Raw genomic sequence first — 24,987 nt, 5'->3', positions numbered from 1 at the left:
TAGCAAATACAGGCCAAAATCAGAAATTAGAATATCATGCAGAACGTATTTCAGTAATTGAACTTAAAAAGGAAAACTAATATATTACAGACTCGTTACATGCAAAGTGAGGCATTTCACTTTGTTCTAATTGTGATGATTAAGGCTTCCAGCTGATGGAAATCCAAAAATCTAAATCTCAGAAAATTAGAATAGTGTGAAAAGGTTCAGTGTTGCAGCCTATAACCAGTTAATTCATCCAAACACCAGCAGAGTTCTCCTGAGCATCTAGATGGTCTCAGTCTGTTCCAGTAGAGTCCAGCATCATGGGGAAGGCTGCTGACCTGACAGCTGGACAGAAACCATCACCTCCCTCCACCAGGAGGAAAAGCCTCAGCAGGCGGCTGCAGAAGAAGCTGGATGATCAAAGTGCTGCATCAAAGCTCATCAAGAAGAAGCTGAGAGGAAGGAAAAGCTGGAACAAGCAGCAGGATGAAGCAGCTGGAGAGGACGGTCAGGAAAAGCTTCACCAGGACTGGACTGAGGCTGGAGTTAGAGCTTCCAGAGCCACCACACAGACGGATCCTGGACCTGGACTCCATGTCGTAGTCCTCTAGTCCAGCCGCTCCTGAACACAACACAATGTCAGCAGCGTCTGACCTGGACTAAAGAAACCAGGACCTGGAGCCACATTTATCAAGCTGTGTGTAGCCAAGCAAAGACGAAATGCTGCACTTCTATACTGACATTTCTAAAAGCAAGCTTGTTTCCGTTTCTAAATATATATATACCATTACAAATAAATCAATAAATCATGAGGAGGTGAAATTTGACAAATTAGAGGAAACATCAGGAAACTTCAGAGAAACAACACAAGGACCAAAATGTGGAATAACAATCCAGAAAAAAGCAATCAAAAGACAACGGTTTTAGTGAGGAATTAGAAAAAATGAACAAAACAAACCTTAATGAATCAGCTCGATGACAATGAGAAATTTAGCCAGACGCCTTAGAACACGACAAATAATGAAATCAATAAAGAATCTCAGAGACCCTTTAACCAGTAAATTAGCCGGTGAGACAGGGAAGATTTTCAGAGATTACTAAGAAGCTTTGTCCTGCCAGTCAGACGGTGGATGAAGACGATGTTGATCAATACCTCCTAACATTAGACGTCCCCTACACTGGATGGAGTCTAAACGTGGAACTAAATTCAGCCGTTACTGGAGCAATCAGCAGAGTGGAAAAGAACAAACGTCCAGGCCGGCTTCCCGAGGAGTGCTAGAAGATCTTCAGAAATAATCTTGCTCCAGTACAACTGGAAACGTTCAACTGGACCCTCAGCAAAGCAATAACACCCCCGTCGTAGAGAAAGGCTGCGATTTCAGCAAAAATAAAGAATTCTGTCAATCCTCTGGCCATATTTCTACACTAAAGATTGATTATAAACTGTTTACGTCTATAATCTGAAAAAGAATTGAACATTTTCTCTTCCCGTACTAATGGATGAGGATCAGACCGGTTTATAAAAGGCAGGCAAACAAGACAGTATGAGGCGTACGCTACAGAAGAAGCTATTAACCAGCAGCTGAGTGCAGAGCTGGGCAGTCTCCACAGAGTTAAGTTTTTGGATTTAGAATATTAAAGCGGCTGGATCTTAATGGCCAATTTGTAAAATATATACAAGCCTTATATCTATCTGCAAGAATCAGAATCACTGGTAGCGACCAAGCTCGGTCATCTGGAGAGATACAGGAATAACAGTTCTACGTCCACTCTGATATACACTGCTCACAAAAATTAAAGGAGCACTTTAAAGAAACACATTAGATACATCAGATCTCAATATGAAGTTGGATATCTATACAAATAACGACAGGGCAATGTCTTAGGAACAAAAGGATGCCAAGTCTTTTAATGGAAATAAAAGTTTTCAGCCTACAGAGGGCTCAATTGTGTAGACACCCTAAAATCAGAGTGAAATGAAGATGTGGCAGGCTAGTCCATTTTTTCAAAAACTTAATTTCTGCAACTCAAAATGCTTTTCAGTATCTTGTGTGGCCCCCACGAGCTTGTATGCATGCTTGACAACGTCGTGGCATGCTCCTAATGAGACGACGGATGGTGTCTTGTGGCATTTCCTCCCAGATCTGTGTGAGGGCATCCCTGAGCTGTTGTACAGTCTGAGGAGCAACTTGGCGGCGCCTAATGGATCGAAACATAATGTCCCACACATGTTCTATTGGGTTTAAGTCAGGGGATCGTGAAGGCCATTCAATTGTTTCAATTCCTTCATCCTCCAGGTACTGCCTGCATACTCTTGCCACATGAGGCCAGGCATTGTCGTGCATTAGGAGGAAACCAGGACCTACTGCACCAGCATAGGGTCTGACAATGGGTTGAAGGATTTCATCTCGATACCTTATGGCAGTCAGAGAACCATTTCCTAGGCAGTAGAGGTCTGTGCGTCCCTCCATGGATATGCCTCCCCAGACTATCACTGACCCACCACCAAACCTGTCATGTTGAACGACGTTGCAGGCAGCATAACGTTCTCCTTGTCTTCTCCAGACTCTTTCACGTCTATCACAGGTGCTCAGGGTGAACCTGCTCTCGTCTGTGAAAAGTACAGGGCGCCAGTGGCGGACTTGCCAATTCTGGTGTTCTTCAGCAAATGCCAGTCGAGCTCCACGGTGCTGGGCAGTGAGCACAGGGCCCACTACAGGACGTCGGGCCCTCAGGCCACCTTCATGAAGTCTGTTCCTGATTGTTTGGGTAGAGACATTCACACCAGTGGCCCTCTGGAGGTCATTCTGTAGGGCACGAGCAGTGCTCAGCCTGTTCTGCCTTGCACAAAGGAGCAGGTATCGGTCTTGCTGATGGCTTGAGGACCTTCTACGGCCCTGTCCAGCTCTCCGAGAATAACCACCAGTCTCCTGAAATCTCCTCCATGTTCTGGAGATTGTGCTGGGAGACACATTAAACCTTCTTGCTGCAGCACGTGTGGATGTGCCATCCTGGAGAAGTTGGACAACCTGTGCAACTTCTGTAGGGTTAAGGAATCGCCTCATACTGCCAGTAGAGATAATTACTCAAGCCAAAACCAGCACGAGTGAAAAATCAGCCAAAAAAGATCAAGAGGGAGAAACTTGAAATGACCTCCACATGTAAAACCAGTCCTGTTTGGAGGGTTTTCTGATTGTTGCCACTGTGGTGCACCTGTTGTTAATTCCATGAACACCAATACAGCTGAAAGTGATTAACGATGCCCTCAGCTGCTTAACCAACCAGAAAATTATCAGACAGGTTTAACTGATTTCATGCCAGGCCCAATAAAAAAAGTGTTCCTTTAATTTTTGTGAGCAGTGTGTATATATATATATATATATATATATATATATACACACACTGTATATTTATATACAGTGTGTGCAGAATTATTAGGCAAATGAGTATTTTGACCACATCATCCTCTTTATGCATGTTGTTCTACTCCAACCGGTACAGGCTTGAAAGCCTACTACCAATTAAGCATATCAGGTGATGTGCATCTCTGTAATGAGAAGGGGTGTGGTCTAATGACATCAACACCCTATATCAGGTGTGCATAATTATTAGGCAACTTCCATTCCTTTGGCAAAATGGGTCAGAAGAGAGATTTGACAGACTCTGAAAAGTCAAAAATAGTGAGATGTCTTGCAGAGGGATGCAGCGCTCTTAAAATTGACAAGCTTTTGAGGCGTGATCATCGAACAATCAAGCTTTTCATTCAAAATAGTCAACAGGGTCACAAGAAGCGTGTTGAAAAAACAAGGCGCAAAATAACTGCCCATGAACTGAGGAAAATCAAGCGTGAAGCTGCCAAGATGCCATTGGCCACCAGTTTTGCCATATTTCAGAGCTGCAACATCACTGGAGTGCCAAGAAGCACAAGGTGTGCAATACTCAGGGACATGGCCAAGGTAAGGAAGGCTGAAAAACGACCACCACTGAACAAGACACACAAGATAAAACGTCAAGACTGGGCCAAGAAATATCATAAGACTGATTTTTCTAAGGTTTTATGGACTGATGAAATGAGAGTGAGTCTTGATGGGCCAGATGGATGGGCCGGTGGCTGGATCAGTACAGGGCAGAGAGCTCCACTCCGACTCAGACGCCAGCAAGGTGGAGGTGGGATACTGGTATGGGCTGGTATCTTCAAAGGTGAGCTTGTGGGACCTTTTCGGGTTGAAGATGGAGTCAAGCTCAACTCCCAGTCCTACTGCCAGTTTCTGGAAGACACCTTCTTCAAGCAGTGGTACAGGAAGAAGTCAGCATCGTTCAAGAAAAACATGATTTTCATGCAGGACAATGCTCCATCACACGCATCCAAGTACTCCACTGCGTGGCTGGCCAGAAAAGGTCTAAAAGAAGAAAAAATAATGACATGGCCTCCTTGTTCACCTGATTTTAACCCCATAGAGAACCTGTGGTCCCTCATCAAATGTGAGATCTACAGGGAGGGAAAACAGTACACCTCTCTGAACAGGGTCTGGGAGGCTGTGGTTGCTGCTGCACGCAATGTTGATCGTGAACAGATCAAGACACTGACAGAATCTATGGATGGCAGGCTTTTGAGTGTCCTCACAAAGAAAGGTGGTTATACTGGTCACTGATTTGTTTTTGTTTTGTTTTTGAATGCCAGAGATGTATATTTGTAAATTTTGAGTTGTTATATTGGTTTCCCTGGTGAAAATAAATAAGTGAAATGGGTATATATTTGGTTTTTGTTAGGTTGCCTAATAATTATGCACAGTAATAGTCACCTGCACACACAGATATCCTCCTAAGATACTAAAACTAAAAAAAACCCACTCCAACTTCCAAAAATATTTGGAAGTTGGAGTATGTATGTATGTATGTATGTATGTATGTATGTATGTATGTATGTATGTATATATATATATATATATATATATATATATATATTCTATACAAGTCATATCTGGCTCGTTGCCTTTATCTTTATTTTATCTTATTTATCTGTGTGTTGCTCTTTTGACTCATTTTGCTCTTTTGTACCTGTTTGCTTATTTACCTGCTTTTTCTATTGTGCTGCTTGAATTTTGAATTTCCTGAGGAAGTCGTCCCAAAGGATTAAAAAAGTTAAGTCAGAGTGCTTAAATCGGAGCTTTTTTATGCAGGCCGATTAAATCCGGTGCTGGTCTTTTGGCTGTTATCGGACCTATTTCTGGTATCAATATCGGATCAGGACACCCCTATTAGAAAAAACATTTCTGTGTGAACACTGAACAGAAGCTGGAATTTAACAGATTAAATCGCAATTCATCACAAAAACCGCAATTAGATATAAAAATCAGTGGAACCACTGTTCATGTTTATCACAAACCAGAAGCTAACTTCATCATCGGGCTGACAGTTCTTTATCCACCATCAGCATCATTATTGACAAAACGAGGTCACCGATCCGATGAGAGCAGTCTGACCACCTCATCTTTCTTTACAACCCTCCGCCCCACTAACACGTGCACAAGCACACAGCTGAGCAAACTCCCACCTGCACACACACAACATGTTATTGAAAATATGTTATCTGCATCTAGAAAAGTCGCTCCTGGTTTGAAGTGTTTGAGAGGGTGTCAGTGATAAAAAGTTATCAAATGGTCTCTTATCAAGTAGGCTTCGCCAAGGTTTCCTCCATCCTGTCAATGGACGTAGTCTACGTTTGAAGACAAATTAAGAGCCCAGCAGGACATATCTGAACACACAGTTTCTGACGCATCACTTTATAGTAAAAACCTTCTTCAAAGTCCTGTTGAACCCAATCTGATACACGTCTTCTGCCCCTAGTAGATACCCGGAACCGCCCTATAAAAATGGTTTAAATGTGGTAATAAAAGGTAAATATCCACCAAAAATGTGTTAAGCTTTTGTTAAAGCACCAAATGAAGACATTTTCTTCTTCGCTACATAAACTCCAGACACCGCAGACGGTGGCTGAATTTGTGTCGGCTCACGCAACCGTTCCAGAACATTCCAGGTCTGCGGAGTAAGTGTGAAAGCAGCTGTAATGGCAGCCTTTCTGAGCAAAGATGGCTGGATCTTCACATGTTCACATGCATCAACCACCCGCCCTGGCAGATGTGTTCTTCTTCTGTGGCCTCACCTGCTAGCTTTATGATTTCTGCAATCCAGTACACCTTGGTGGAAAGGTTGGTATCTGAGTTGGGCACTTCAATCCTCACTCCTTCTTCTATGTCTCCCCAACACGTCCCCATGGGGGCCTGCCACAGGAAGGAAGGCGTGAAGTTATTCAGCCATGACGGACACCATGTCAGTTCAGCTTTTACTTACGTGTTTGAAGCAGCTGACAGGAGCCCCGACCGTGTTATGGCTACAGATATACTTCCCCCATTCAAAGCTCTCAGGAGGGACGACTAACAGAAAAAACAGACGGAGGAGTACATCTGAATGCTGTCACTTCATTAAACATCATGACTGATTTTAGATTACTTACTGGCCTTTGACTTGGCCTGGTTCTGCTGACTAGCTTGGTACTGGGCATATGCTGCCAACTTTGCCATGAGAGGCTGTTTCTGTAAGACTTTTGCCTTTTTTGTTGGAGGTTTGCCCTTGTAAAAAAAAAAAGAAAAAAAAGCAGGCATTAATATTTGTGCAATCTGATTTTAATCTTGCAACCGGCCTAAATATACAACAAGTATGTTCACCTGAAGTCTTGCCAAGATACTGGCTTTCTTAGAATTTGAGGAGTAACTTCTGGAACAAGACACGCTGCAGAAGCGCTTGGTTTTGGAGTAAAAAGCATCTCGTACTCCAACCATTCCACACATCTCACAGGTTGCTGAAGAACCAACAACAAACATCATCACAGCTGGTTTCTGGCTTATATGGTGGCAACAAAGCATTAAAAAGACTTCCATGTACTGACCCATCCCAGCTTTGCCATCAGGGTAGGTGTAGACCTGTCCATTGTTCTTGATGATGGGCAGGCTGGCAGGGATGGAGGGCACAACCTCATCCTCACTGTCATCTGAGCTGGAGCTACTGGTGGACTCCTCGCTGCAGCTGTCGTAGCCATCAAACATCCCGAAGGAGTCTCTCCTCTTCCGCTCTGAACGTGGGGTGCGTTCAGCCTTCAGATAAAAGGGATTCAAAAATAAGGGATACAAACTTTATTTAAAAAGAGGGGAGCAGGGCTGAATCTACCCAGCTATTTTACACATCTATCAGCCATATCAATCAGCATCGCAGCTGAAGCAGAATAAAAAATAATGAAGAAAAACATCTCATTATAATTCCTCAATATAAATAAATAATTTAAAAGACCAATTTCACCTCTAACACCCCCAAAACATTTCAGTTAAATTTCCTAAAGCTAATCTGCTTCGTGATCTTTGGACCTGGAAACTTGAAATCTTGTGGAAAGTATATTTTAAAAAGCATAATATAGATAAACCTTGATAAACACATGAGCACTGTTGTCACATCCTGCAAACTTCCTCCGCTCACCACAGCTGAAATTTAAATAGGCTGTGCTAACATTTACAGCTAGACTAGAAAAAGTAATGAGAGCAACTACATGTGCCCGCCAGCATAGAAATCCTGAACAAAACCTGACGGGCAAACAGCACCACTACCTGACGGAATTAGGTTGCGACCTTAGGTAAAGCAGCTTTTCATGCTAATCGTGCTAACTAGCGTTAGCACAAAAGCTAGCGGAAACCTGTTTTTCTAGTTTTACCTCACAAGGGACGGTAAAGCTCCGGGTATTTTCATATACGCGTCAAGCCCTTTTTCCTCTTGGAATTAAGACAAAACTATGCTTGTATGATTTCTACCACTGTGTTTATGGGGCAGCTTTCTAAAAATTAACGCTGCCTACAACACTGGCTAGCTCACTAGCTAACAACAAAGAAGCGCTAGCTCAGACAGACAGGAATCGGAGGCTCGGGGCCCTAAAGTGTTTTAAAACTCACCAAATCCCTTGTGTCTTCCATCAGCCCTTCATAAAGACAACGTTTCAGTCCAACTGACAGAAAAAGGAAAAGAAACACAAATCCCACGCTAGGGATAAATGTAGCTATGAAATACTTAAGTCTAAATTAATACTACCAAACAGGATATCAACAAACCCATCTGCAGCGTTTGCGCATGTGCGAGCGTAACCTACTTTCGTGTGATTGGTCAGTGCTGAATGGAGGTCACGGACCGAGACAAACAAACAGGACGCTGCGCTGCAGATGAATGAAGACCATCTCTGGCGACAGCGTAGGCTCTTCATATACTTAAAACATTTCACTCCACGTGGTCTTCTTTTAAAACAAGCATTTACTGTACGAAAAATATTAAAAACTAATTAAAGCAAACTATACTTGTGAAATAAATCCTTTATTGTAATATAGGGAATTTCTAACACTCAAAACATAACGACACAGTAAATACTATATTTTCATACAAAACATATTTAGTGTAGTTTTAATGAGCAAAATATAATAAAACTTTAACTTGAACACACAATGAGAAAAAGGAAAAAAATCAAACATCAGCTGCCTTCATGGTGTTTTCCACAACGCTAACGTTCTGATTTTCTTCTCTCATGTCTGGACCCTCATTTAAACGCAGCAGCACTGGGTCCAAGAGAAGAGCAGAAAGGCAAAAGAAGGATGTCTGAGGAACTCTGACGGGCTCATCGGGTAGGTAAAGCTCCGGCTTGGCTGGTGCTCAGAGAGAAGCTCATCTCGCTGGACATGATGCTGGAGAACGGGGACTTCAGAACAGCTCCTCCTCTACAACATCGTCAACGCTTCCCGACAGCGAGGCAGCTTCTGAGGGGAAAAACCGAATCCGTCAGCTCCACATTCACACCAACACAGTCCAGAAGCTGCACCCTTTACACCGGGGTTCAACTCCACCTCTCCTTTACAGGCCCCAAGCACACTTTGATTTTGGCCCCTGAGCCTCTTTCCAGGCAGATTAGTAGTATCTTTACTTTCCAGCTATTATTTTATTTTCTGGTCCAATATCTGAGAACTTGATGCCTCCAAGAAGACACAAACATTAAGTTTGTGAGGAAGGAGTCTAGCTGCAGTAACACCTGGAAACCTCTTAGTGGAAGGATATGGTTTTCTGTGACTGGCCTCATCCCTTAGCTGAGAATGAGATGGGAGTAGACATGTCGAAATGGATCCCATTTCCAAATAAAGGAAAACATGTCAGAAGGCAAAGCAATGCCTGAACATGGAAGATTCTTCGAAGTTTAATGTGGTGGGATCCAGTAAAATAGGGTGTATTGTCCCCAGCAGGAGGAACTCGGGTACAACAGCAGCAGGAGGGGCCAGAACTAAGTTGTTGACATTTAGACATAAAAAAGAAAAATGAAAACTGTGCTCAATGTTTATATTCTTTCAGCTGACTTTTATTGTGCATGTGTTTATGGTCTACTGGGAGCCGTGCTGGTTCCCAGTCTAACTGCTGCAGGGAGGAAGGATCTGCCATAGCGCTCCTTCACACATATGGGATGAAGGAGTCTGTCTCTGAAGGAGCTCTGCAGCTCTGTCCAAGTGTTCACCACCACCTCTACTGGCTCCAGAGGCATCCCACTACATAGCTGGCCTTCATGACCACTGCCCTGCTCTCAGCAGCACTCAGTGGGACATATCTGGTCACCCCAGTCCCCCGACCGAGGACCTGATCCTGCATAAGCTAACGATACAGTTCAAGATCAGCAACGACATTGATCTGTGGGGACCAGGACCCCTTCACTACACAGAGTTCATATACATGTTTTATCAGTTCTAATACACTCATTTCTAAAGGGTCCCTCCATCCATTCCTCCATCCATCCTCCATCCATCTGTCCGTCCGTCCATCATCCATCCACCCCACCATCCGTCCACCATCCATCCCACCATCCGTCCACCATCCATCCGTCTGTCCATCCGTCTGTCCATCATCCATCCATCCATCCATCCATCCCACCATCCATCCATCCAACCATTCATCCATCCATCCATCCACCCCACCATCCGTCCATCCATCCACCCCACCATCCGTCCACCATCCATCCGTCTGTCCATCCGTCTGTCCATCATCCATCCATCCATCGTCCATCCATCCATCCATCCCACCATCCGTCCATCCATCCACCCCACCATCCATCCGTCTGTCCATCATCCATCCATCCATCCACCCCACCGTCCATCCACCATCCATCCATCCATCCATCGTCCATCCATCCATCCACCCCACCATCCATCCATCCATCCACCCCACCATCCGTCCACCATCCATCCGTCTGTCCATCATCCATCCATCCATCCATCCATCCCACCATCCATCCATCCATCCATCCAACCATTCATCCATCCATCCATCCATCCATCGTCCATCCATCCATCCACCCCACCATCCGTCCATCCATCCACCCCACCATCCGTCCACCATCCATCCGTCTGTCCATCCGTCTGTCCATCATCCATCCATCCATCGTCCATCCATCCATCCATCCATCCCACCATCCGTCCATCCATCCACCCCACCATCCATCCGTCTGTCCATCATCCATCCATCCATCCACCCCACCGTCCATCCACCATCCGTCCATCCGTCCACCATCCATCCATCCACCGTCCGTCCGTCCGTCCGTCCGTCCGTCCGTCCGTCCATCCATCTATCCTACTCTGCTATAAAGTTGCAACTTTATAAAGTTGTTATAAAGTTGCAGAGGGTTCTCTGTCCTCCATGACTACCATCTACACCTCCCGCTGTCTCAGCAGAGCCAGCAACATCTTACAGGACACCACCCACCCTGGCTTCCATCTCTTCACCCTGTTGCCTTCTGGCAGGCGCTTTATGTCCGTCAAGGCCAGAACAGACAGATTCCGGGACAGTTTGTTTCCCAAGGCTGTCACCATACTGAAGGCAAACTTGCACTAAATCAAACTGCACTGGCATTTACACATAAATTATTTGCATTGACCACTGCACCGCCTTACATTAGCTACCTCAGTCATTTTGTGTAACTATATTTATTTTTCTGTCTATTTTTATATTGCTGAGCCTTTCTTTATTTAATTGTGTGTGCACATTTATGGAGCTGCTCTTTAAATCTCATTGTACTGTGTATAATGACAAAGGCTAATCTAATTAAATCTTTCCAACCACCCAACACACCCTAAACACTTGCATATAGTCGTTCAAACGCTCGCCCAATTTCTACAGGAGTTCTTGTTATCACTCTACTTTTTTGTTCACTTCCTGTTCCTCTTCTTCTGTGGTATTGCTCCATTTCTGCATGAAGCGACTGATAGATAAGCTCCCTGAAAACGGACCAAATTATGTACTTAACCGACACAGGAGACGGACGAAACTGTCCGTCCATCTGCATATCCGTCTTCTGTATAGAGTATAAATGGACCTCTAGTTGTCTCCCTGCTGCAACACACCTGATTCACATCAAATGGCTCTCTGACAAGCTCTGCATGAGTCTGTTAATGAGCCATTAATTTGAGTCAGGTGTGATGAAGCAGGGAAACATGGAATGTCTGCAGGACAGTGAGCCTATAGGAGTTGGGGATCCCTGCTTTAGGTCATCTATGGACAAATATTGATGGCTATGTCTTGTTTGTGTGGTATTTTTTCCAATGCAGGTCATCAAAGGGTGTAAAACTAAAGGAAGATACAAGGATAAAGCAGAATGAAGATGGATGGACGTCCACACTTACTGACTCATTACTTACCTGATAAACTGATGCAGGATAGACTCAGCTCTGATGTTGCCCCAATTACATCATCCTGGAAAAGGAAAACAAGATTTTTCTTAAGTTTATTACCTACATTCCACAATCTTCCAAAGGATGGAATAATGCAGGGTGGCGTTGGGCCAAACGGCCTATAGCGGAAATCACCCTAACCCGATACACGATAGACATCTAAATGTTTGGAAATCTCTGAAAAGCTGAACATGTTGAATTTATGCATAAAAGGACAGCAGTAGGATTCAGGTAAAATCGTTTTGATTTTTCCCTTTTTATTCTGAGCCAGGAGTGAGCTGTGAGAGAACAACCAGCCCTTACGCAGGGGAGTCAGGCTCGGGTCCTCCAGGGCCGCTACCCTGCAGGTTTTATATCAGGGATATAAAACAGTGGATATAACAAGTCTACACACCCCTGACCAAATGCCAGGTTTTTGTGATGTAAAAAAACATGACAGCAAGACAAATAATTTCACAACTTTTTCCAACTTTCATGTGACCTATAACCTGTACAACGCAATTGAAAAACTAACTGAAGCCTTTAAAGGGGAGAATATGAAATAAACTTTAAATAACCTGGTTACATAAATATGCACACCCTTAAACTAATATTGTTGCAGCACCTTTGGCTTTTATTGCAGCACTCAGTCTTGTTGGGTAGGAGCCGATCAGCGTGGCACATCTTGATGTGGGAATATTTGCCCACTCTTCTTTGCAAAACCAAATCCGACAGATTGCCCATCTTCTGTGCACAGCCCTCTTCAGATCACCCCACAGATGTTCGATGGGATTCAGGTCTGGACTCCGGCTGGGCCATTCTTTTGATTTAGATGTGTGCTTTGGATCATTGTCGTGCTGAAAGATGAAGTTCCTCATCATCTTCGGCTTCCTAACAGAAGGCCGAAGGTTTTGTGCCAACACTGACTGGTATGTGGAATCTTTCATAATTCCCTCCACCATGACTAAAGCCCCAGTTCCAGCTGAAGAAAAACAGCCCCAAAGCATGATCCTGCCACCACCATGCTTTACTGTAGGTATGGTGTTGTTTTGGTGATGTGCAGTGTTTTTTTGTGCCAAATAAACCTTTTGGAATTATGTCCAAAAGGTTCGACCTTGGCTTTATCAGACCATAACACATTTTCCCACATACATTTGGGAGATGTTAGATGTCTTTTTGCAAAATTAAGCCGGGCTTGTATGTTTTTCTTTGTAAGATAAGGCTTCCGTCTTGCCACCCTACCCCATAGCCCAGACATATGAAGAAGACGGGAGATTGTTGTCACATGTACTAGACCACCAGTACTTGGCAGAATTTCCTGCAGCTCCTTCAGTGTTGCTGTCGGCCTCTTGGCAGCCTCCCTGACTAGTTTTCTTCTCGTCCTGTTCTTGGTAATGTCACTGTTGTGCCATATTTTCTTCACTTGATGACGACAGTCTTCACTGTGTTTCATGGTATATTTAAGTCCTTGGAAATTCTTCTGTAGCCTACCCCTGACTGATATCTTTGAATAATGAGATCCCTCTGATGCTTTGGAAGCTCTCTGTGGACCGTGGCTTGTGCTGAAAGATGTGGCTACAAAAATGTCGGAAAAGCTTAACTTTATTTGGAGTTGATCAGAGGCTCTTTAATTGGTGACAGGTGTGTGCTGGCTCCAGTTTAACATGAGTTTGAATGTAATTGGTTGAATCTGAACACACCCACATCAGGGTGTGCACACTTATGCAACCACATCATCTCAGTTGTTTATTTTTACATCACCTCCCTGAAAGGTTTGTTTTTCAATTGCGTTGTACAGGTTATAGGTCATATGAAAGGTGGAAAAAGTTGTGAAATTATTTATGTTGATGTAATTTTTTTCATCATGAAAACTTGGCATTTGGTCAGGGGTGTGTAGACTTTTTATATCCTGCTGAGGCTCAAGCTCAATCCAGACTTCACCTGAATAACCACCACCTCCGAGTTTATCTTCCTTTCTAAAAGAAAGCACATTTAGCTCCCACCTTTGGATGAACTCACCAGCATCCTCTGCAGACAGCCCAGTTTGTCCCCGTCAGTCTTCCCGTTCAACATTTCCTGGAAGCTGACAGCGTGGCCCAGCGTTATGAGCTCCTCGCCGATATCTACAGTCTGAACAGGACAGCTGTGATTTTTTTTCTAATATGATGTGAAGGGAGAAGCAGACATCTGGATAAATAGATGGTGGTTTCACCTTTCCGCCAGTGCTGTCGTACAGCTTGACACTGGGCCAGGAGGAGATCCCAGAGTGGGAGTAACTGCAGAGCTTTGCCTGCAGGGGTCTCCAGGAGGCGCAATACGTCATCCGTTCAAAGTCATCCAGGGCTGCCTCGGTCCACATGTCTCCTGAAAATGGCAATAAAACCCAGTCAGAGCACCACGGACTGGGAAGGAGGCTGGAGTCAAGCATCTAATGAAGTTCACTGCATTCTCAGTCATGATTAAATCATCAAGACAAAGCCTTTACCTTTTGGTCTCACTCCTGCTAAGCTGCACTCAATAGCTTGAAATGGTAAGCTGAGGAAGTCGCTCCTGAAAGTTTAATGCAGCAGATGCAGAGGCTGTTAATGACTTGGCTTTTTACAGAAACATGCAGCATGAAGCAGCAGCATCACATAGCAGAGCCTCTGTTCTGCAGGAAAACAACATTTCTCTCTGGATGTTGTCACGCTGAGAGTAACAGGACAGCAATCCGTCTTCATGTTTCTGCTGGAAAATGACCCAAAAAGAAATTATTATTTCTCTGTAATTCCAAACTGTGTAGTTCATGCTGGCATGACTCTGTTTAAGTAATTCAGGAAGGAACATTGGAAGAAATGAAGAGCTGTTTTACATTTTATGGAATATAACCACGATGAAAATGATTTTCAGGAGACAGAAACTTCCAGAAAGCATGAAGCAACATGTGGACATTATCTGCTCAAAGATTCCTGGAGCTGCTTCCAGAGGTTGTAGTAAAGAAATAGCTAGGTGGTTCTCAGTCAGGTCCTCGTCCTCCGTGAGGAACACAACTCCATCCCACCGTCTGTAAACTCATCTTCAGCTCTTCTTCTGTGGTGGAGCGGTTCTTTTGGGAAGTTATTTTATCCAGAAGTAGATAAAAAGTGGAGGAAAACCCTTCTAACAGGAGGAAATACAGTAAAAACGTCCTGTACTACGAGGGCTAAATCTCCAAAAACTCCAGCTTCTGACGGCTGATTTCCGTGATTGATCCTCATGTTAATCCTGCCATCCAGCAGAATCATGCTGTTACCATGCTCACACCTATCTCACCAATCATCAGGGGTACGGAGAGAAACATCCGACACCCGTCTTCCTCCAACCAGATCACTGTAGATCCGTCCACACCAGGGATGCATCGATAGCAGTATCGGGTACCGATACCATGTGCGTGTACCAGTACTCATATTCATAAAAGTGCTCCGATACTACTAAACCGATACCACTGTGAAAAACTAGTGCTGTCAAACTTAACATGGCCATAAGGTCGTTGGTGGACACCAGCAGCGAGGGACGCCGTCAAGCATTACTGTATCGTATGAACAGAACGAGTCAAAGCTTCGCGTTTTTCTTCACTGTTTGACATCAGATGATCACTTTGGTTGTAATAATCTGTTCAATATTACATGAAATCAGGACCTTATAAAATGAATCTCCTTTGTGCCCTCCTCTTCCTGGTCAGGGCTCCTGGCCCCCCATCAGAACTTTTCTATTTTTTTTTTTACCCTGTCCTGTCCAGCATCCTAACATACAGAACGGTGGTCTTTGTGCCATATTTTGCTTGACAGATTTGCTCTACCAAGGGAGACATGTTATATAAATGGCCGCTAATAATATTTTAATTATTTTTATTGTAATCTTATTTTCTTTAGTCTTTATATGTCAGTACCGAACCTGACAGGAAGTTAGAGGAAGAGGGAGAAAACGGAGAAAAGGACAGGATTAAAATGTGTAATAACAGTTGTCTAGGCTGCCTTTAAACACACCTAAAAAACAATATAAACTACCACAGTACCACATGATACATAAAAACAGAGAGAAACGTACCAACATACACACATTAGCAACATCTAGTAGAAGCAGATGGAGAGACGAGCACGTTTGTGAGCGTGCACGTGTGAACGTGCATGTGTGGCCATGCAACGTGTGCTTGCAAGGGGGCCGTGATCACAGGGCCCCCAGACTGGAGTCCCCCGGCGCAACGGGGCAGGGGCACCCGGCTTCACAGGGCGATGGTGAGCAGGCCCCCCACAGGACAAAGGGCCACCCATTCCCCCCAGCAGAGTCCCGCCCAGGAACCCGATGAGGCCCGACCGCCCCAGGCAAAACCACCGCCGGCCACGCCAACCCAACACCAAGGCTAGGCACTCCAGAGACAAGAACATGTCCCACCCACCCCACCCCCAAGGGGCAGCCATGAGAGGCTAGGGGAAGGCGGGCCCCAGACCCGACCCTCTCCACATACACACACTCACACAACCACATACATTCTCCCCGGGGTTTCTCCAGGCCCCCGATGCGGCACTGAGGGCGGCCCCCAGGGCAAACAGCGCCCAGCGGCACGCCGCACAGGACTCCAGGCCGGCACCGAACCTCCACCCCCCGCAGCCCAGGACACGAGGGCGTAGGAAGACCCCCGCCCCCCCCCCGCCTGATTTGTGTGTGCATGAGTGTGGGCTATTTATACTGCAATTAAAAACTGGAAGGAGCCATGAGATGGTGGTGGGTCCCACTGCTGCCAGGCAGCAGGACCCCCTCAGGGCTCCCTCAGTGTGTGTGAGTGTGTGTGTTTTGTGTGTAGTGCAATTCTGTTAAATATGGTAGTGTCTAACGTGTAAATAAAATCGGGGGAGGGAGGTCACAAAGGGAGGGGATGGAGGAAGGGCCACGTTGGTGGCTCCTGTCCACTTATCCACATCCTATGAGCCCGTCCCCCCGAGGCCCTCAATGTATATTGGTGTCTAAGTTGTGATTAAAATCTAGTGGAGCAGGCAGTCACAGGGGTCCCCCCCCCCCCACACACACGCAAATCCACCAACTCCACCCGCCCAACAGATGTCCCTATGTGTGGACTGTTCTCTTGTTGATTATTTCATTTAATTCCAGTCTAGCCTTCCTTATTTGGGTCATCGTTGCTTCATCTGGTGAAGCACTGTAGGCGTCTTCTAATGATTTAATTCTTATTTCTAATTCTAATATTTTTGAGTTTTCGTTCTTTTTTTTATGTGATGTAAAAGAGATGATTTTACCTCGCATTACCGCCTTCCCTGCTTCCCACAGAACACATGCTGGGACTCCTGGTTTGTCAACAGCAATTTGACACAATACATTTAATTTTAAATAGATCGTCATCTGTCTTTCTGTCTTGATAACCTTACTTACATATTTGATACAGAGTGAATGGTGGATAACATTATAAAAACGATCTAGGACAGACTTACTTGTTGATACACATTTAATGATCAGAGTGAATGGTGGATAATATTTCTATAATAAAAACGATGTAGGAAACGATTTGTGGCTGAAACAAAATGTGGCATCATCCTCTGGACACACACCAGCTGTAAGAGCTGCACCCGCCCCCTGAAATGTGTGTGTCACATAACATAACGTTAAGCAATCATCTCCCTTCCCTCCACTGATCAGGTCTAAGCAGGGCTCCAGACTGCGACCAAATGGTGGCATTTTGTGACTAAAATGTGAGACAGTGTGAATTTTTCATCTACTCTACAATGGCGACCGATACATTTGCCGGTCTTTTTCTTGTAGGAGTTTTAACTGATTTATTTTGTCGCTAACAAACTTCTTCTCCCCTCTTCAGCCCAGTAGCTCACAGTAATCTCAAACCAACTCAATACAAGAAAAGGAGAAGAACACCAACAAAGACGACGACAGCCAATGTGCGTGAGAGCGGGGACGAACGACCACTGTGATTGGCTTATGTGTGGAAAGAGGCGGGTCTTGGGGAATTTATCAGTGTTGCCAAATTAGCGACACTTTTCAGACCCCTCTAGCAACTTAAAAAAAGAGCGATTAACAACAAATCTAGCCTGTTTTTCTGGTATTATTGGAGATTTTTGGAGACTGATGTGAATAAAAGTAGTTTACTCACATCTGCAGCTCATCATTTTTGATTTCTAAAGCTATAACTAAAAGAGAGGAAGCTTATGTGTAACCCTGTAAGTGTTTCCCTTCCTCTGTGGCATCTCTCACCTCATGCAGCGGAGGCTGTCTCTGGGTAGCTCGCCATTGTCACCAAAGTCTACATAATAAAGGTCCAACAGGCCCGAAGGAAGGACCCCCAGCACCCTGGCCCTGTTCCATGTGCTGTGGTCACGGTACGGAGCTGCCACGATGTCCCCCACCACCACAGTCTCCAGCTGCTGCTCCTACAGCAACACCAGAAAGACGTCTTCAAAACTAGCAACCAAGCCAGAAACCTGGCAGCAGTCCTGGACCATTATCTGAACTGGACTGTTACTGTCGTCTTACTGTCAGGTTACTACCATGTTACCACCGTCTTACCGTTGTGTCACCAGCGTGTTACCACCATGTTACCACATGTTACCGCCGTGTTACCACCATGTTACCACATGTTAGTGCTGTGTTACCGCCATGTTACTGTTGTGTTACTGCCTTGTTACCGCCATGTTACCGCAGTGTTACCGTTGTGTTACTGTTGTGTTACTGCCATGTTACCGCCGTGTTACTGTTGTGTTACTGTTGTGTTACCGCCATGTTACCGCCGTGTTATCGCAGTGTTACTGTTGCGTTACCGCAGTGTTATTGTTGTTTTACTGCCTTGTTACCGCCGTGTTACTGTTGTGTTACCACCATGTTACCGCCGTGTTACTGTTGTGTTACCGCCAAGTTACTGTTGTGTTACCGCCATGTTACTGCCGTGTTACTGTTGTGTTACCACCATGTTACCGCTGTGTTACTGTTGTGTTACCGCCATGTTACCGCCGTGTTACCGCAGTGTTACTGTTGTTTTACTGCCTTGTTACCGCCGTGTTACTGTTGTGTTACCACCATGTTACTGCCGTGTTACTGTTGTGTTACCACCATGTTACTGCCGTGTTACTGTTGTGTTACCACCATGTTACCGCCGTGTTACTGTTGTGTTACCGCCAAGTTACTGTTGTGTTACCGCCATGTTACTGCCGTGTTACTGTTGTGTTACCACCATGTTACCGCCGTGTTACCGCAGTGTTACCGCAGTGTTACCGCAGTGTTACCGCAGTGTTACTGCCTTGTTACCGCCGTGTTACTGTTGTGTTACCACCATGTTACCGCCAAGTTACTGTTGTGTTACCGCCATGTTACTGCCGTGTTACTGTTGTGTTACCACCATGTTACCGCCATGTTACCGCCGTGTTACCGCAGTGTTACCGCAGTGTTACTGTTGTTTTACTGCCTTGTTACCGCCGTGTTACTGTTGTGTTACCACCATGTTACCGCCGTGTTACTGTTGTGTTACTGTTGTGTTACCGCCATGTTACCGCCGTGTTACTGTTGTGTTACTGCATTGTTACCGCCGTGTTACTGCCATGTTACTGCTGTGTTACTGCTGTGTTACTGTTGTGTTACCACCATGTTACCGCCGTGTTACTGTTGTGTTACCGCCATGTTACAGCCGTGTTACCGCCATGTTACCGCCGTGTTTCTGTTGTGTTACCACCATGTTACTGCAGTGTTACTGTTGTGTTACCGCCATGTTACCGCCGTGTTACTGTTGTGTTACCGCCGTGTTTCTGTTGTGTTACCGCCATGTTACCGCCGTGTTTCTGTTGTGTTACCGCCATGTTACCGCCGTGTTTCTGTTGTGTTACCACCATGTTACTGCCGTGTTACTGTTGTGTTACGGCCATGTTACTGTTGTGTTACTGCCGTGTTACAGTCACGTCACATGGTTCACACAAGATCATTCAAAGAAATTCATGATATTATGTGATCTTTAGGATTAATTGTGTTAAATATTGTGATTGTGAAATTGTGTAATTGTGTCATCCCAAGTCCACACTACAACAGCAAACAGCCGTCTTTCTGTTTCAGCATCAGAGCAACAGGAAGCATCTTACTGTGGGGTTGTTACTGCTGTAGAAATGCTTCATCTCTTCTGTCAGCTTGTCCAACTGGAGCGAGCGAACCCCCAAGATCTGGATCCAGAAGTGGTTTGGGTTTTCCGATGCAGAAACGTAAACCTCTAAATGTTCATCAGGATGGAAGCTCAGGTCTGGGCTGGAAACTGGGACACAAACACAACTAGTCCAACATCTCAAAGATCCATACAGGTCCACACACATTCTTTACCAAAAACTAACTTTCAAACTTGGACATTTCAGAACGTAACACTGCAGAGACCCTATCCTCCTCCTCTTCCTCGCCTTCGCTGTCCTTGACTTCCATCTTGTCAGACATATTGTTTAATCCTCCTGTGCTGCCGCTGGCATGAACAAGCCCGATGTTTTCTGTCTGGAAGATGGGACCATTGTTGTTCAGGCCCAGGGACAATTTAGCAATGTGACCCCTTTTCTGTCGAAAAGCAGATGACTCTGAGATCTTCGTCCTCACCAGAACATCCTCTCTGACTGTTTCCAGAACCATTTCCTGCAAACACATTTTAAAAAAGGTTGATTGGTACTGAGAATGAAATGAACACACAGATGATTTGTGGTGGAGTCAGTTTAACCTTGGCCTGGTTAACCTCCTGTCTGGCCCCTGTTATCACCACACGGCCCGTGGCTCCAGGGCCCTGGCTCTTCTCTTTGGAACACGAAACTTTGGCTCCAGTGGTCCTAGCGATCAGCTTGACATTCTCACCCCCACGCCCTGCAGCACACACATGATTTGATACAGAAGAAAGTCCTAGAAGATGATCATCTACACAGCCATACCTGGTGGACTCGGTCGCGTTTCTATGTCACTATCAACTCTCATCATTTGTCTTTTTTAAATGGATAACACCTGTTCTTTTTGAAGCAACTTATGTTCCTCATCCTACACCAACTCGGTCCTTCACAGTTCTGCAGAGCCAAACATACCTCCACAGATGGGCTGTCAACTGAAAAAGTTTGGGACACCCTCTTATGGTTGGACAGTCTCAAGGTTTAGTTAAATTTTACATATTCTATTGTTTCTTAAATCACAATAGGTGAAATTCAATCAAATTCAGTTAAGATTTATTTGTGCTTCACAGCAGAGTCATAAAAAGTACGTAAAAATAATGCATAAAACATAAAATATTTAAAACACAAAAACACAATTGGAAAATCCTACAGTGCTGCAGGTATTAACAGCCTTCCATAAGCGCATAAAACAGAGAAAGAATAACAAAATGCACCTAGAAACAAGACTGCCCTAGTCAGAATTAAAGAGCCAATCTAAAAAAAGTGTCTTCAGCTTCAATTTTATAAGGCTGAGATCAGTAGTGATTCAAATGTCAGGAGACAGTTTGTTCCACAATCTAGGAACAGCAACCACAAAAGAACAACCACCCCACTGTTTGTATCTGGACCTTGGGACTTCTAACAGAAGCTGACCAGAAGAACGTAGGACCCTGCCATGGTTACGGTTAATTAAAAGTTCAGACAAGTAGGAGGGCGCCAGGCCAGTAACGGCACTTTAACAGAAGTTTAACATGGATTCTTAAACCAACTGCAAGCCAGTGGAGCGACGACAGCATGGTGGTTGTGTGTTCACGTGTGGATGTACTCATCTGGACAAGCTAGAAACATTAAACTGAAGACTGACTGAGGCCAACCTAAAGGGCTTTACAGTGGTCCAGTCTGGAACTCATGGATGCGTGGATTGCCTTCTCAAGATCCTGCCGACTGACAAAGGGCTTCACTTTGGCCAAAAGATGAAACTGAAAAAGCTCGTTCTAACAGCAGAACTAATCTTTTTATCAAATTTGAGCCCACTGTCAAATATTACACCCAGATTTTTAACGTGATTTAAAAATGGGGGCCAGAGTACTGCAGCTCATGAAAACATTTGACATAGGTGACGTGCCATACATCACCTATGATATATACATTCTGTTTTGCTGTCATTCAAGTGCAGAAAGTTCCATGCCAACCAGGGCTTTACATTAAGTGCTGTATTTTCATTTGGTTCCATGGGCAGGTATATCTGTACATCGTCAGCATAGGACATATTGTGTTTTCTCATAGTTGATCCGAAAGGTAGCAAATACAATGAAAACAGAATAGGGCTGAGAACAGACCCCTGTAGTACCCCACATGGGAGGGATGAATTAAAGAGGTGAGATCACCAATCATTACAGAAAAGCTCATATTTGACATGACTTAAACCACTGGAGAGTGTTGCGATGGAATACCAACATACTGCTTCTGGCGAGATAAAAGGACTGCATGGTGGACCGTATCAAAGCTGGCTGTGAGGTCCAGCAGCACCAGCACAGCGGGGTTTCCCAGCATCCACAGACAAGGCCAAGTCATCAAGCACCTTTAACAGTGCTGATTCAGTTCTGTGTCGGGGAACTGAAGGCGGACTGGGATTTATCCAGTACCGAGTTTACCTGTAAAAATATCTGTAATTGAATAAAAACTTTTTCTACAACCTTGGAAAGAAAGGACAGATGGGAGACGGGCCTCAAATTGGACAGCATGGAGGGTCAAGATGCAGATTTTCAGAGGGGCCTAACCGCGGCGTGTTTGAAGGCACTGGGACAGACCCTGAACTAAGACAAGACTTTATAAACAAGCAGCTTTGACCCAACTGGATTAAAAACATCTTTCAAATATTTGGCTGGAATGATTTCTCAAGGACAGTTAGTGGGTTTCATGCTACTAACAACCTTGGTTAGAAATGACAGAGAAATGGCTTCAAACTGCTGGAAAACAACACACTGTGCAGGAGGAGCAGACACATCCTCATTGACAAAGGCATTTATGTTACAGATATTTCGCCTGACAGATGCCACTTTGTCAGTAAAGAAAGAAACAGACTCTTCACAAGTTGCGGTAAAGGCGTTAGACGGGCAGCGGTGCGATAGCTGTTGGCTATAATGGAGGACAGATATTTTGACTTGGCCTGTTTCAGAGCTCTCTGGTAAGCAACCAAACTGACCCTTAAGAAGCCCAGAGATACATGCAATTTCTCCTTTTTCCACCGTCATTCAGCCTGTCTGCATTGTTGTTTGAGCAGAAGTTGCTGAGGACCACTTCTTGTTATGAATTTACTCTGGTAAACTGAAAAAATTGACTTGCTTAAAGAAGTGCTACAACATTGTTCAGCTCTACATCAAACCTTATTAATAAGAGTCCTGTTGTGACTGCGTTATTAGCCTTCTGATGAAGGCAGCAGTAAAAGAAGGAAGTGGAACACTGGCTTAGAGTTTTGTGTGAATGCTGGTCGATGTAGAATAATAAGCTTTGGTGGTTACTTTTGCCATATGTGTGTGTACATGTGTGCGCTTGCTTGAGTGAGAAAATGCATGCTGTATATGAGTTGGGGGGGCCTGGGTAAGTGTATGACTCCTAGCTTGACTTTTTTGTCCCAGTCCAACCTGATCACACATTTCATACGTAACTAAATTAACAACGTCCCATATAACTCAGTTTTACTGAATCTGAAGCTATCAGATATCTGGAGGACCCTCAGCTACCAGATGGCTTCATAAAGCTACATCACATTAAATAAGGTAAGAACATGGAAGAAACATGAACATCAGACCTGAAGCTGCCAAGCTCAGCAGCATACCTATGATGCGACCGAAGGTGGTCTGAGGTACCTCCAGCACCTCTGACACCGGTTCACAGTCAGCGATGAGGTTCTCCAGGAAACACCGAGCCAGTAGGACCTGCTCTTTTGTTCCCTGCAGCAGGAAATGTACGACCGTCATATATACAGGCTGCTCGAAGTCTGATTGAATGCTCACATGAGCTCCAGACTTCTGGGTCACCTGAACCAAAGGGAGACAGAAAAGCCATATGAAAACCGGATCAAGGACAAAGCGGATCAATTGAATCTCTTCTTGACGAGTATTATTTTTAAAAATTAAAAAGGGCTGTATTGATTAATTTTGCCTCAAAAGAGAGCTCTACGAGAGTAATGAGTTGAGTAGTCCTAGGAATGACTAAAGTGGTCCCAGGAATTAGTAAAGTAGTCCCAGGAATGACTAAAGTGGTCCCAGGAATTAGTAAAGTAGTCCCAGGAATTAGTAAAGTAGTCCCAGGAATGACTAAAGTGGTCCCAGGAATTAGTAAAGTAGTCCCAGGAATCAATCTTTATAGTGCTTTACAACACTCAAAAGTGACCAAAGTGCTTTCCAATAAAACCAGTGCAAATACAATTAATAAACAAGAAGTATGACAATAAAATACAATAAAATATCACAGTATTTCTAGGTATTAAAAACCAATCTGGATAAACATGTTTTGAGTACAGACCTAAAAAAAAGCCAGGTTAATTAAAGTGTGCATATGGGGGAAGTGTGTTCTAGAGCAGGGGTTCTCAAAAACAAATCTTAAAGGGCCACAAAGAAATGTTTCAATAAATCAAAGGTCCGTTTATTGAGGTCAGCCAAGCCACATGCCATAATACTGTAATATTTAAAACTAAATGTCCTTTTCATTCAAAACAACAAAAGTACATACTAAAATAAAATGCATTTTGACAAAAATTCAAATAAATACTTCAATAAACCAACAGATTCACCCCCTGCCATGAATCAAAAAAATATATATTAGGAGGGAGGTTAAAGAACACTTGTTTTAAATAGAGACACAAAGAACCACAAGAAAGAATGAAAATGTATTCCTGTTCTAAGGTGAATTAAGCATCTCAGGAATTTCAAAACTAACATAGATGCTAAAATTCAAAATTTCATTTTAACAAAAAAATCAAGACCTTCCTAGATTCCTTTGGTAAACAAATACATCAAGATCTCAGGAATCAAAGTGCAATGACAAAAAGTGCAATGACAAAACTATTTTGAAGTGTCAGTGTCAAACACTGCTTAATGAGAGAAATGGCATTTTGTGTCTGTTGCCAAGGCTTTGAACTTTGGCACAAATGGTGTGATAGCCAGGGGGACACATTGATGCAAGTGTTCATTTGTGAGTCCACTGCGGTACTTATTCTTCACCACATTCATTGTTGAGAATGCAGATTCACAGCGGTAAGTTGAGCCAAACATTGTCAGAATGTGAAGTGCCATCTTCTGCAGCAGAGGGAAATTAGCTGCAGT

At 44.2% G+C, this 24,987-nt stretch overlaps 2 protein-coding genes across 6 annotated transcripts in view; both read right to left on the bottom strand.

Annotated features, from left to right (window-relative positions):
* Positions 1-8,148, bottom strand: part of mbtd1 (mbt domain containing 1) — a 33,678-nt gene extending 25,530 nt beyond the window's left edge. The window contains exons 1-6 of one of the 2 annotated variants that reach the window (XM_041973175.1): positions 7,980-8,148; positions 6,932-7,136; positions 6,711-6,844; positions 6,500-6,614; positions 6,337-6,419; positions 6,149-6,266 (exon numbers count right to left, since the gene is read on the bottom strand). In XM_041973175.1, coding sequence (XP_041829109.1) covers positions 6,149-6,266; positions 6,337-6,419; positions 6,500-6,614; positions 6,711-6,844; positions 6,932-7,136; positions 7,980-8,000 — 676 coding nt within the window. In that variant the 5' untranslated portion in view covers positions 8,001-8,148. The remainder of the gene's footprint in view (positions 1-6,148; positions 6,267-6,336; positions 6,420-6,499; positions 6,615-6,710; positions 6,845-6,931; positions 7,137-7,979) is intronic. The other variant, XM_041973174.1, reaches the window with a different exon arrangement.
* Positions 8,149-8,372: 224 nt separating this feature from the next.
* Positions 8,373-24,987, bottom strand: part of tdrkh (tudor and KH domain containing) — a 35,391-nt gene continuing 18,776 nt past the window's right edge. For 2 of the 4 annotated variants that reach the window (XM_041973177.1, XM_041973176.1), the window contains 10 exons: positions 23,499-23,700; positions 20,464-20,603; positions 20,096-20,381; positions 19,853-20,019; positions 17,985-18,160; positions 14,239-14,303; positions 13,966-14,117; positions 13,773-13,883; positions 11,742-11,796; positions 8,373-8,828 (listed from right to left, as the gene is read on the bottom strand). In XM_041973177.1, the coding sequence (XP_041829111.1) occupies positions 8,773-8,828; positions 11,742-11,796; positions 13,773-13,883; positions 13,966-14,117; positions 14,239-14,303; positions 17,985-18,160; positions 19,853-20,019; positions 20,096-20,381; positions 20,464-20,603; positions 23,499-23,700 (1,410 nt within the window). In that variant the 3' untranslated portion in view covers positions 8,373-8,772. Of the gene's footprint in view, positions 8,829-11,741; positions 11,797-13,772; positions 13,897-13,965; positions 14,118-14,238; positions 14,304-17,984; positions 18,161-19,852; positions 20,020-20,095; positions 20,382-20,463; positions 20,604-23,498; positions 23,701-24,987 lie in introns of all 4 variants that reach the window. The other 2 variants (XM_041973179.1, XR_006008860.1) reach the window with 2 other exon arrangements.

Source organism: Melanotaenia boesemani, chromosome 21 (genome assembly GCF_017639745.1).
Source record: "Melanotaenia boesemani isolate fMelBoe1 chromosome 21, fMelBoe1.pri, whole genome shotgun sequence".
Taxonomy (NCBI): Eukaryota; Metazoa; Chordata; class Actinopteri; order Atheriniformes; family Melanotaeniidae; genus Melanotaenia; species Melanotaenia boesemani.
This window is presented reverse-complemented; position numbering and strand designations above follow the sequence as displayed.